The 13,228-nt window shown below is 42.0% G+C and overlaps 2 protein-coding genes across 6 annotated transcripts in view; one reads left to right on the top strand and one right to left on the bottom strand.

Annotated features, from left to right (window-relative positions):
- The window catches only part of rbks (ribokinase), a 95,878-nt gene that overhangs the window by 57,144 nt on the left and 25,506 nt on the right, over positions 1-13,228 (top strand). For all 4 annotated transcript variants that reach the window (XM_074660952.1, XM_074660949.1, XM_074660950.1 and 1 more), the window contains 4 exons: positions 8,508-8,640; positions 9,641-9,704; positions 10,062-10,124; positions 11,434-11,598. In XM_074660952.1, coding sequence (XP_074517053.1) covers positions 8,508-8,640; positions 9,641-9,704; positions 10,062-10,124; positions 11,434-11,598 — 425 coding nt within the window. The remainder of the gene's footprint in view (positions 1-8,507; positions 8,641-9,640; positions 9,705-10,061; positions 10,125-11,433; positions 11,599-13,228) is intronic.
- The window catches only part of babam2 (BRISC and BRCA1 A complex member 2), a 131,766-nt gene that overhangs the window by 117,319 nt on the left and 1,219 nt on the right, over positions 1-13,228 (bottom strand). Inside the window, exon 1 of one of the 2 annotated variants that reach the window (XM_074660947.1) lies at positions 7,330-7,481. The exons of the other annotated variant lie outside the window; for it this stretch is intronic. The gene's annotated coding sequence lies outside the window, so the exon portion shown is untranslated. Of the gene's footprint in view, positions 1-7,329; positions 7,482-13,228 lie in introns of those variants that run through there. 2 annotated transcript variants of the gene reach the window in all.

The raw sequence follows: 13,228 nt of genomic DNA, 5'->3' as shown, positions 1-13,228 counted from the left end.
CAGAATATCTATACAGGAGCTGCCGTCTAGAGATTTTGACGTCATTTGGAGCCAGAGTCTGTGCAGTATAGTGATTGGGCGGTGGAGCCGCGGTATCGAGGTCACCCTGCCCGAACCAAAAGCAAGCCGAGGACGTCCGCAGCTTGTCATCGAGAGAGACACACAGCTGCCAATCATCATGTCTCAACCCCTTTTTATAGCATCACATTAAATCACAACTAATTAAAACCACACTTATCAGAAAAATGAAAACTTGAACACACATCAGCGTGATCCGAACTAACAAGAATGACAAAAAAATTTTTTGGGAAAAAGATATTTGACGTGTACTTTGACTTTTTAGTTTGGCTCCTGTCCCATCTGCTAACATGGACGGGTGGGCTTTATGATCTATACTGCAGCCAGCCACCAGGGGGCGATCCAGATGTTTCGGCTTCACTTTTGGAGAGCTGTCATGTCGTCCATCTTTATATACAGTTAGCTTAATTAGCTAACTAGCTACAATTGAGAAAATTGATGGTTGTGGCTAGAAATGACATGAATGCTTTTGTGTCAGAATTCAAGTACCCATTGTTTCAAAAATGACTACGAATTTCAAGTGGTAAATCTGCTACTGTTATCAATATATAAACTGCATTGTGTTTTGCTCGAGAGCCCGACAGGCACAGCAACAGTAACTAAGGGGGTGTAGCTTAGCAAACGATCAATTGTCTTTGCTTAAAACATGTTTCCCTTTATTATTATTATTAACCACCGTTTTCCTACAGCGATTTAATTTTACATGCAAAGCTTGTGGAAAATATGGCACAAGGGGCTGAAGGGTATTTTCTATCATGGCTTGAATTGGACCGCACAGACCTGTCTACACAAGAATAGAGGAAGTGGTCTAAACTTAGATAATGCCGCTGGCTGCCTTTTCAACGCCCAAAATGTTGTAGGGAACATCCCTGGTCTGAGAGCGTGGGGTCCAACAGCTTTCAGTCCATAATAGTGAGCAGACTTCCGGTTAAATAGGGAGGCACCTGTTCATCTTTCATCTAAATGCTATAACATTTTTCTGCACAGAAGAATAGATCCACTGTTCCAGCAGGTTGATCAAGTCACTGACAGATGATGTAGGTGTGACCATCCCATGGTAAATCAAAGACTCAAAGTGTGCAGACGATCTGGTATAATTGCTGCTTGCTAAAATGTCAGCGTTGCGTCATCCTCGTACGTGGTGAGATTTGTCGAGCCAAGTAGGATCCATTCCCACAAATCATTAGTCATCGACTCCAACACAATGGGTTAGTTGAAAACAATTTGTCATCCTCATTTACCATAACCTTTGTGAGGAATGACACAATCACAAAAGATACATAAAGTTAAGTACAGTAGAATGCCACGTCTTCATTTTGCTCAAGCCACCGAAATGTCTTCCCTGTCAGCGTGAGGACGCGCATTGTTTGAGCAGTTGTGTCATACAGCTTGTATTATATTTTTATGTGAAACCTGGGAAAAGTAACTGTCACTTGGCTGCCAGCTAATGGAGATCTAAATAAACAACCACAATGTTGGCCAGTGGGAGAAAAGTTTTGCACGCTCCAATTCAACTTTTCGCATTTCCGTTGTCACTGGACAAAGCCAAAACAACTCTATCGCCCCCCTGGTGGCTGGCTGCAGTATAGGTCATAAATCCCGCCCCCTCCATGTTTGCAGATGGGACATGAGCCAAACTAAAAAGTCAAATATTTTTTCCCAAAAAATTATTTTTGTCATTCTTGTTAGTTCTGATCACGCTGATGTATGTTCAAGTTTTGGTTTTAATTCGTTATTTGATGTTATAAAAGAGGGTTGAGACGTCATGATTGGCAGCTGTGTGTCTCTCTCGATGACAAGCTGCGGACGTCCTCGGCTCGCAATTGGTTCGGGCGGGCGACCTCGATACCGCGGCTCCGACGCCCGATCACTACTGCACAGACTCTGGCTTCAAATGACGTCAAAATCTCAAGATGGCAGCTCCCGTATAGATATTCTGGCTTCAGTTCTGTACAGTGGAAGGAGGTGGAGACACAACATTCATCTATATATACAGTCTATGGTTAAAACCTAAACTCTGATTCAAAGTACTGGTCAAATTCTTTTTTCCCAAAGATGGTTTGTGTCATTTTCGGTAGTTCTTATCATGCTGATGGATGTTCAAGTGTTCACTTTTGTGATAAGTTTGGTTTTAAAGTCATTTGATGCTATAAAAAGGGGCTGAGATGTCATGATTGGCAGCTGTGTGTCTCTCTCGCTGACAAGCTGCAGCTGTGCTCGGCTCGCCCGATCACTGCTGCGCATCTGGCTCCAAAATGACGTCAAAATCTCAAGGTGGCAGCTCCCGTATCTGGGATATGTTGGATTCACTTCTACAGTAGTTCATGGAGGAAGTGGAGACGCGTCGTCCATCTTTATATACAGTCTATAGTTGTCACTCACAAGTTCCAACTTATCAAAAACATATGCCTTCTCCTACTCGTTTTTTTTTTTTTTGGGAGGGGAGGGAAGTATTTTTGTTGCTCATTAGCAATTCAACCAGTGACTTTCTGCTTTGAAGGGCAGGCGTTGTCAATTAGGACTCTAATAAGCTAACGGGAAATGGCCTGTTTTTTGGAGAGTGTGTATGTGTGTATGTGTGTATGTGTGTATTTGTTGATGTGTGTGTGTGTGTGTGTGTGTGTGTGTGTGTGTGTGGGGTTGGGTCTTTTTTGGATGGGGGTCAGAATTCGGATAGGGGAGGGTAGTTGGAATACATTCGCAGCCCTTCAAAGTGATATGCATGGCTTTGATGTTAGAAAATCCAGTTGCCTTGAACAGCCAGTGTTTGGGTGGCAGTACAATTGACTGACAGACAGCGGAGGCGCACACACATTTCACACTCTCTCTCCGCTTCTATGTCTTGCCATGCAAACACACAAATGGAACACAAATCTCTTTTGGTGTTTCATTATAAACGCATCAGTCAGGCTGCAGAGCGCACTGTGCTCCTTTTTTTACGGCTTGTCGTTTTGGTAGTAAAAGGTTATGTTGGATGTCTACTACTAATCTGCAGTGCACAAAGAGGAGGAGCAGCAGAGCCTCTCAGGATTTTAACCCGTTGTCAAAGCCATACAGTGCCCCCTACTGCCTCAGTTTACTGAGTGGAGACATTTTATCACCTGCTCAGTGAAATCTGACTTTCCTAAATTATTGTACACCGCAATGTACCATAGGATGGTTTCTACCAAAGCACAGTAAACACACCTTTATCTAATGTTTTTATCAGAGTGAATCTCAGAGATAGGACAAATTTGCTCAATAGGTAGTCAATCTACCTAGTAATGCCATCCATCCTCTGAATGCTCTAGGTCTGTAGTTTGCGGTTGTAAAGTTTCATGAGACTGTGATTATCCTAGAGGTCACCACAGGTCATTTTATACAGTGAGCTCAAATTTAAAAGAAATGGTCTCAATACAATGAAATGGTTACTATGGGGACTAACATCATCACACATGAATACATTTGGACTCATTGGATCCACAGGAGTCTCAGATTTACAGTGATACCCAATTAATGTAATTCCAAGACTGTTTAGGGACCCCAGAATGCAGAAATATTCAAACACTTTGAATTTTTAGAATAGGTGAAAATGAAAAACGTTATGGTTTTCATCCCCAAACTGCATGTGATTATCATAAAGTGGGCATGTCTGTAAAGGGGAGACTCGTGGGTACCCATAGAACACATTTTCAGTCACATCTCTTAAGGCCAGAGGTCAAGGGACCCCTTTAAAAATGTCCATGCCAGTTTTTCCTCGCCAAAATTGTGCCTAACTTAGGAGCGTTATTTAGCCTCCTTCCCTACAAATTATGACATTGGTATAAACTATTCATATACTATTAACTTGTTATTTTTCAAATATTCTCCATTGTTTTATACGTATTCTGCAGTAGAATTGTTCTATACCATAAGCTGTCAGCCAACCTTTTATGCAAATGAAACAAAGCTGTGCTGTGATCTATAAGCGCCGACCAATTCAGACGCAGAATAGGTTGATAAGTGGCTTATTATACCCACTGATATAAGCCGTTTCTGACCACCGGGTGATGAATAGCAACATGCACCGCACCAGCAAATGGTCTGACCACACAAAAATAAACGCCCACGTCATACTCCGACGCTGCACCTCTTGTTAGCAAAGCAGCTTACCGTGTCCATGTAAGGTATGCTGTCTTTGCCCATCCTGTTCTTTGTTAAGTCCCTTCACCTTGTCCTCATTTACTTGAGCTTCTGCTAAAGGGACCTTCGTGGACGAGGAACATTATACAAGATGAGAACAAGTGGCTCACCGGTGCATAGGCTTGAAAAGCTTCTTGTCTGAGGCACTACGTGAGCTGAAGGTCACCACGCTTAGATTAAATGGCCTGTGTGTTTAGTATCCATACTTATCATTCAGCAATACAAGCGAAAGCTCGAGCTCACTCTGTGTATCTGATTTTGCAAGTTTACTTTCGGAAGGTTGTGTTTGGAACCGGAAAGACAAGTTCTAGTTCAAACTTTGGAGGAAAAAAAACAGCATTTCAATTTGTTTTTGTCCAAGTCTACTTCCCCTCGTTGCTCACCAACAGCTGAGGAATGACTTTAATAGAGGCGGAGGAGAGGGAAACGAGAGCCAGCCTCAAAGCAAACACTTCACGTCACTGAACACCTGCTTTGGCCTTTTCGTTCCATGGGAGAAAACGCACTGAGGTTGCACTTTAGCACATAACTGCCATGTTTGCGTGGTGCACTCACCACAGACAACAATAGCCGAGTGTCTCTCTGGGCATGGAGAGGCGTGGGTGGGTTTATTTAAGAATTTGGAAATCTGTTTATTTTACCTGTCGGTTATCCGGCTTTAGGTGGCGGTCGGCCAAATGTTATATTGGCAGTGTTTTTTTGTTATCTACAAAGGTTGTGCGCATTGTTTATCACAATTGTGTGAATATCTTAATAAATGTTATGAACCCTTAAATGTAAAGATCAAATATGACACCGAACAAATCTGTACTTTTATCAAATAGGAAGGGAGAACATTGATTGGTGACCCGTGTATGACGAACACAGATAAATGCTTCTTCTTACGTGATAATCCTTTAATCCTCTACACCTGACAAAAAGCCTTCTTATCAGCCAGTTTAGAAAGAAGTAAAGACAAGCAGAGGAACTGGAATAAACTAGATAAAGTAGAACTAGAAGAATGGTTGTCATCAACTTCTTGAGCCAAACGACTCTAGAAGTTTGTCACTAAGAGAACAGACCTTTGAACAGAAAATGTTCCTATAGGTGCTACCTGAAATATCCAGTACTACTGTAGGTATAAGTTCTAAAAGAAATAATAAAAATAATGGTTCGACATTTTAGGAAATACGCTTAGTTACTGTTATGGATGTATTGTCTAGTATCAAGCTAGAGCCACAATTAGCGTACAGTAATCGGAGTGATATCCATATTCTCATTTAACTCTCGACTGGAAAGAGAATAAGCATGTTTCTCAAATTGTGTTATTACTTCCTATAAGCAACACTGGCATAATTAAGATCTGACTCTAAAAACATGTTTAAAGATCCCCCAAAAGTGTACAAGAGGTTCCCCCAAATCTAATACAGAATATATAGAATTTGTACGATGATCAAAATAGTTTGACATTCTAGGAAATTCGCTCGTTTGCTTTTCTTCCAAGGGTTTGATGAGAAGATCAATACCACTTTCTTATCTGTATGTTAAAGTACAATGACAGCTTAGCACAATGAATGACATGGGGGGGGGGGGACAGCTAGCCAGGCTTGGTCCAAAGGTAACAAAATCTGCCTGTTCGCACCTCTAAAGCTCACTAATTAACATGGCATCTGTACATTATATGTCAAACTATGTCTTGTCCAGTCTTCCTGGAGTTTTGATTGAACAAATGAGATATAGGTCAATGTGTTAATCAGTGAACTTTAAAGGTGCTGGTAGGTGTATTTTGTTACTTTTGGACAGAGCCAGACAAGCGGTTTCCCCCCATTTCCAGTCTTTGTGCTAAGCTATCGCTACCATCATATTTACCATACAGATATGACAGTGGTATCAAACTCTCTTTTTGTCTTTATGATAGACATGCATTGAGCGAGAGGCACCCACACCTAGGACTGGTTGCAAGTCTATCACAGTAGACGTTTTGTGAAGGATGTAGTTTTGTAATATCTTTTTGTTCTGTTTACAGTATTAATTTCTATTTATTGTCTATTTATTATCTATTTCATTGTCGTTTTTGCGATGTTTTCTGCCAAAGGCATGTTTAGTGGTTTTTAACCCACCTGTTACCACATCGCATATAACCTTATTGATACTATAGAGTGCACTGGGGATGATGTATTTTTGTTGACCAACCAGACAGTCAGCATCGCCCTGGGTTCCCTCGACAAAAAGCCAATGGGATTTTTCCAAAAAGCCAATGGGATTTTTCCAAAAAGCCAATGGGATTTTTCCAAAAAGCCAATGGGATTTTTCCAAAAAGCCAATGGGATTTTTCCATTGGCTTTTGGATTATTGCAGAAAATAAGCTCTGTGTCAAACAAACGTTTATAATACTTACACGTTTTGTTCACCGAGATAATCTCCACAACTGAACATCGCTTCTTTGATTTTTGAAGTGGCAATGTGATCGCCAGAAGTCAAAAGCTAACGTCAGGCTATAAACAAACTACACCATGCAATGTATGAGCGTGAGTAAAACAAGGCCGTAACGGCGGAGGAGTCGGCGTGATGACCTTTAGTAGTCTTGTTTAGCTGCTTGTTAGCAACCGTCTATTTTAAGACACGTAAAAGCCTCAAAATTCACGAGTGGGATATTTATTGATGTATTCTACTGACGTAGAACAAAACGTTAAAATCTCTTCAGCTTGTGTTAACCACAGACTTTATTTTAGGTAACTAAAAACCCAATAAAAAAAACCATTGACTTCCAGATGAGGGAACCAGATGTGCTAAAACACTAACTAATTTCCGGGTTTTAGGACTCATTCCTGTAGCACTCAATTAATATAGCATATATGGAAGTAGTAACCAGAACAAGATTTTCCCACAACAAAACACAATCTCTTAATGTTTAGATACATATGTAGATTGGAGTCTGTGTGCAAGCGGCACTTTTTTCACCAAGAGTCCCACAGCTGTGACACCGGTGGGAAACAAATCTATTAAAGAGCTGCACAAGTAGCCTTTTCCTACCTTTTCTACATATTCAAGTAGAATAGGTAATGTGTGTGTGGAAGAAGTGTGTGCGTGTGTGTGTGTGGGTGTATTTACATGTTTTCGACCTTTGTTCCGTTTCCTCCTCACCACATTTCATTCTCACTGACCCAACATCCTGTTATAGCTTCGGGCATTTTAGTGTTTTCACACGCCGGTGCAAAAACAGCAGCATTTATAGCAGCCTCCAGTGTTTGCCGCCAGCGTCTCAGTTACTGGAAATCCTGGGATTGAGTGGGTTTACTGTAATGGCACACCTGCCACAAACACACACACACACACACACACACACACATATGAAAAAGAGCAACAACAGGGTGAAAAACAAGTTTATGACAACATTTTGCCATCCGCAAACCCTTACAGTGCTGGCCCGGGGCCAGACCACAGCGTCCTGACGTACAGTACTGAGCCGTCTGTTGTCTCTCCATGTCTCTCCCTATGTTACTCACTGCCCACTCTGGCTCCGTGATTGGAGGAATAGGGGAACCGACAGCTCCTCCTGAGGGCACCCACCTGTAGCATATTAACCTTGAGGGGGGGGGGGCGGGACTTTACCCAACCCTGATGATTCAGGCGTTACTGGAGCGGCCAGTGTCAAGTTGAGACATCTATGGGTTTTGCCGGTTGCATCATTTGCAAATTTGGAGACACTTGCATGGGCATATCCGGCTGAACATGTAGGTAAAATATCTAGAGTGCTCTTCAGAGTGATCAGGCTCAAACTCCATGTTCCGTCTGTGTTTTAGCACCGCTGTTGTGTTTGAGTGTGGAAGCCGGAAAATGGGCCGGGGCGGGTTGCTCCGTTCATTCCGGCAATGATTGCATTTTGTTGACCTTCCTGTGAAAGACCAAAATATATAATCCTCAGCAGACTCCACAGAAACCCCTTGTTTGTGGGTTTTTGCACATTTTTTTCCAGTGATAAATAAATAGCTTAACCAGGAAAAGATTCGGCCCTGAAGGGTTGTCTTCACATTTTGACATCTCCCTTTACTCCTTTGTTTCAACGTAGCGCACTTCGCACTGCCAAATAAAGCCTTTATGAAAGTTTGACGGAACATTTTCAAACTTTTGTCTGCAGTGTGAACGGACTGTTGAGGTGGGGGGATAAAAATACAAATTCAAAATACAAGCAAAGAACTCTTCATTTCTCAATCCTGTGAGGTTCTCTTGAATATGAATGTGTACTCGTTAAAATTGTGCTCATCGGCTATTTTTTTTTTTGCCCTCAGCCAGGCACCAAGGCTACCCAAAGCCGGGGAAACCATCCATGGTCACAAGTTCTTCATTGGCTTCGGAGGGAAAGGGGCCAACCAGTGCATACAGGCTGCAAGACTGGGGGCCAAAACCGCTATGGTCTGCAAGGTAGGACACTGGAATCCGGTTTGTCTGTGTTACAGTGTGCGTTAGTTTGGATCCAAGCATGAATGTGTGCATTTCATTAAAAAAAAAGTGCTTTTGCTTGTCCAACCTTTGGCTCATCTCCGTCTTACTCAGTACAAATAATCAGCCATCAGCTGCCGTAGTCCACCAACTAGTTAACAACTCCCAAAAAGCTTCGTTCACACTTCAGTCATTTCAGCGCATCAACTCTCCATGCCTCATTTTCTATTGATCAATACTATACCGCATGCATACGCCCACCCACGCTAGCGCGCCTTCAAACAAGCCTATTCCCATACCATACAACCCAGACTCTCCAATCAGTAAGCTCAGCGTGGCCTTTCAACCTGAGCACTAAAGCACCGAAGCCCCACCTCTGTCAGAACAAAGAGGCCCGATCGATAACAAACCAGTGCGGGAGGAGCTCTCCGGGCATGGGGAGAACCCAAAAATAGACACCCGGGCTTGTCAAAAACATCCAAGACAGAAGGCCACTCTTCAAAGAGAATGGGGCCAAGCAGCCAATACCAGCCCAGCCCATTATCACAGGCAGCTAGAAGTGCCCGCGTTTTGGCACGTTTTTTGGAAAGCGTGGGTTCGAAGTAGGCGCCCCGGGGCAAGGTGGGGACCCCTTCCACAACCCAAAGTAGCTACAGATGTGGACATCCCTATGCGGATCAGGAGAGGAGGGGAAGAAAACGAAAGCGAGGTGGGCCTGAAGAGGCGTGAAGGCGGGGTTATCGTGTCTTCAAGGCTTGGCGCAGCTGGTCGTGTGTTTGCGCGTGTGTGCGTTTGTTGACTTTGTGTGTTAGTCTTTGCACATTTTCGGCGGCGGCACCATGCCAGTATGCTGGCAGGGCACACGAAAATCCAACCCAACTGAGGTTTGAGTACACCACTTTTCAAAAAGTTGCCGCTAACCAAGTCTGACCCCGCTTGACACTCTCTTTGTTGTAATCGTTTTGCCTTCAATCTTTTCTAGGTTGGTAAAGACTTCTTTGGAGACAATTACATTCAGAATTTCAAAGACAATGGAGTACACACAGGTGCAGTTATTTATTTTATTATTTTTTGCATTACTGTTCATGCCAAATTGGTTGCCATTTCCATGTTGCATGGTAAAAAGTTCACATTCAGAGCAGTGGGTTTTTTTTTTAGTCTGTATTTTTTCAGTTTTTAGTTACCCAAGGCTTTTGGATATGCTAGAAAGTTCCTCTATTGTTATGGCCAATGCCTGTTAAACCATTTGTTAACAATAAAGTTCAAAAGTTGTGCTTCAGTGCACCAAGCAATTAGTAGTGGTTGGTTACTATGGTGACATTGTGTTTTTTCAGAGGCATGTTTGACGAAAGACTAAATAATGGATGCTTTCAAACACCTTTCGTCTTTTCTCTCTGTCTCAGACTTTGCAGGGCAGACCTCTGATGCAGCCACGGGAGCTGCCTCCATCATTGTCAACGATGCAGGTAAAGGCTTTTTCTGCCATTAGCCCTGCTCAGATCCTAAATGCTCTTCGAGTTGTAGAAATGGCCTCATACATGCACGACCAAAAGTGCTACCAGCACACACATTGAGTCACCACTGGTCAAGTGACTATAATCTCCGGATATACAGTAGACACACACACACACACACACACACACACACACACACACACACACACACAAATACCTTAGTGCACCAAACCATGCTGAGTATCCACATGTTCCAATCTGACACAATCCAAGGCTTTCCATATGGAGAGCAATTTCTGTCATGTAGCAAATACAGTCTGACGTAACGCATATGACATGCGGATGCCCTCTTGGATTTGTATCCCTTTACTACCATTTAACATAGTCAGGAAAGTCCATCCTCATCCGTCATTATGCAGTTAAGTGATTGAATTCCATGTTTTGAAAGAAGACAGAGACCTAATTGAAAGTGGTTAATTGAGAGATCGAAATTAAGAAATAATCACCCATAAAATAATGTGCACATGCCATTTCACATTAGTGTGAAAAGGAAATAGCTTAACATTTCCTTCAGTGATGAAAATAAATGCTCAAGAAGAAAAAGCAAACTGAATGCTTCGAAGCTTCGACCGTTGCCATGGTAATTGACCTCCAAATCAGTATTCAAATGCTTTGTTTAGTTTTTTTAAATATGAGTATATATTAATAATGTATAAATCCCTAAATAGCCCATGAAATAAGGAATAAACCCACAACATTATTCATTATTTATATTCACCATGAATTATTATTAGTTATTCTCAGACGGATATCGTTGTTTGTTGTGCGTAGAGGTGATTGTGTGTGTACAGTATCGTGCGGCAGCGGTACTGTCCCGAAGCTTTGAATACCTTTGAATATTTCTCACTGAAGCTTTGAGGCACAGAAAATGGTATTTGGGACAGCCCTAAAATCAATGCATATCAAAACATTAGGGTTTATGTGGTTAAAATTGGGTTTATTTGAAGTATTTTGAAGGTTATGATGTTGTGTAAAATTGAGTATATGCTTAAAGGGTTAATAAGGAGTAACAATTTTGATAGAAACTTGACTATTGACATCCTGTTTGATGCTACATATTTTCCATTTTTACGCCAAAATATTACCCTTCAAACATAGTGTAAAAACAAAAATAAAAAGTATGTGTAAAAGTAAATTGTATAGGAGGTCACTCATCCCCAGTTTAGCCCTATTTATGGAGTGGAGAGTCCCCATGGATTCTCAAAGTCGTGATACAGTGGCTGTTGTGTCCTCACACGTCTCTTTTGGCGTCGGCGGACAGGTGAGAATGCCATCGTGATCGTGGCCGGTGCCAACATGCTGCTGGGCGGCGAGGAGCTGCAGAACGCTCTTCCAGCCATCCGTCGCGCAAAAGTTCTGGTGTGCCAGCTGGAGATCAGCCCGCGGACATCGTTGCAGGCGCTGCGCATGGCTCAGGAGAACAAAGGTCAGTGAGTGTCAGTGTGTGATGGTGAGTTCCTCTGAAGTCAGAGAGGAAAATGATCTATTGTTAAAAAGTACAGAAGAAAAGAAGTTTGAAAAGGTTTTATAATGTCGCTCTTCTGTAATACAGAACAGGTGGTTACATTTGCATTCCGTTAACTATGTTTATTTTGATCTTCCAAGGCTCGGTCAGTACTTTGTTTGACCATAGTCGTAGTTACAGGTAACTTTTAGATAAAAAAGGTTGTTTTTTTTCAACTGATCATGACTGCCCCTTTTTCATCTGTTAAACAAACCATAAACAGCGTCATAAAACTAGTTTTATATTTATATATCGCATTCTACCTTAAAGTGACACGCCAACTTTGATACACTTTCTTTTGCAACACTCACCCCATGTTGGGTGGATAGGGAAATAGGTTTACTCCTATAAGGGAGAATGAGGGCTATGTTCAGTGTGTACTCATGGATCCTAGTAATGAGGAAGAACATGTGTCCAAAGAAATGTCCATAGAAACTTCTCAAACGACATCCGCAATCTTAATCCACATCAGTATGTCCTAAACCCTCATATTTTTTGCCAAAGTATGACCATATACATACTGCTTCCATCTTAATCCTCATGCATTACCCTGTTGAGCTGCTCCTCTTCGGCCAGGGGAGCTGCTCTGTCCAAACTGACTCATTGGCTGGCCTGACTTTGCACATTCTTTAAACACAATAGACCATACATGTACATGGCTGAGTAAAGGTTCACTGTCACACATTTACTGCTGCTGTGAATCCAAACTGAACACAGCCTACACTCTTTTATGTGTCATTTGGCATTGTCAAAAAGATAAATTGTAGGTACAGTATCCCACTTTAGATGCAGTTCCATGTATTGTATTACAAATGAAAAGTTGAATTCATTAGCAATAAAACACACTCTTGCTTCACAAAACATATTGTGCTAGTGATATTACAGCGCAAACACGGCCAGAGTTTTGCAGCTGAGTGTAATTTGCCCTTTTTTTTGCGTCTGATTGCAATTATCCATGTGGCAAAGTATAAATGTTGCTTTTGCGCCAAGAACAAAGCAGACAGAAAAAGACATTTTCAGACCGTGAGCTACAGGTCCTGGCCGACGAGGTGCAGAGGCATTCCTAAAATAGAAAAAGATACATTTTTGTATTTCCACTGGTCAAAATCGATGCTGACAGTTAATCAATATCACACTCTCTATGTAATCACTCGTAGTATATCTGGACAATTTTTTTGCATTCCGTTCGCCAGAGTTTGCAGTCGCTGTATGTTAGGAAGAGGTGTTAGTGCATGTGAGCGTGCCCCACATGGCCACCACTCTTCACTGAAAACACCTTTAGCTCTGTCAGCATTTGTGATAAACTGTTTTAAAAATGTTTTTTCACAAATTTAAGACTGGAGCCGACGGTGCGGGACACACCACAAAAAGAGCCTTTTGTGTTTTTCCTCTGGACTTTACTTGTTGACCTTTTCAATGTCAGAATCGGGGGCCTGCGTCTGACAATTTCTGTAACTTTATGAAATCTAATTGTCACAGCAGTTAGCCAGGTGTGTGAAGGTGTGACCGTAACTTCTCTCTTGAGCTCTCTTTTTACTTCACAAACCTACTT

The sequence above is a fragment of the Sebastes fasciatus genome, chromosome 15 (genome assembly GCF_043250625.1).
Source record: "Sebastes fasciatus isolate fSebFas1 chromosome 15, fSebFas1.pri, whole genome shotgun sequence".
NCBI classification, from domain to species: Eukaryota; Metazoa; Chordata; class Actinopteri; order Perciformes; family Sebastidae; genus Sebastes; species Sebastes fasciatus.
The sequence above is the reverse complement of the archived record's forward strand: the minus strand, read 5'-3'. Positions and strand labels throughout refer to the sequence as shown.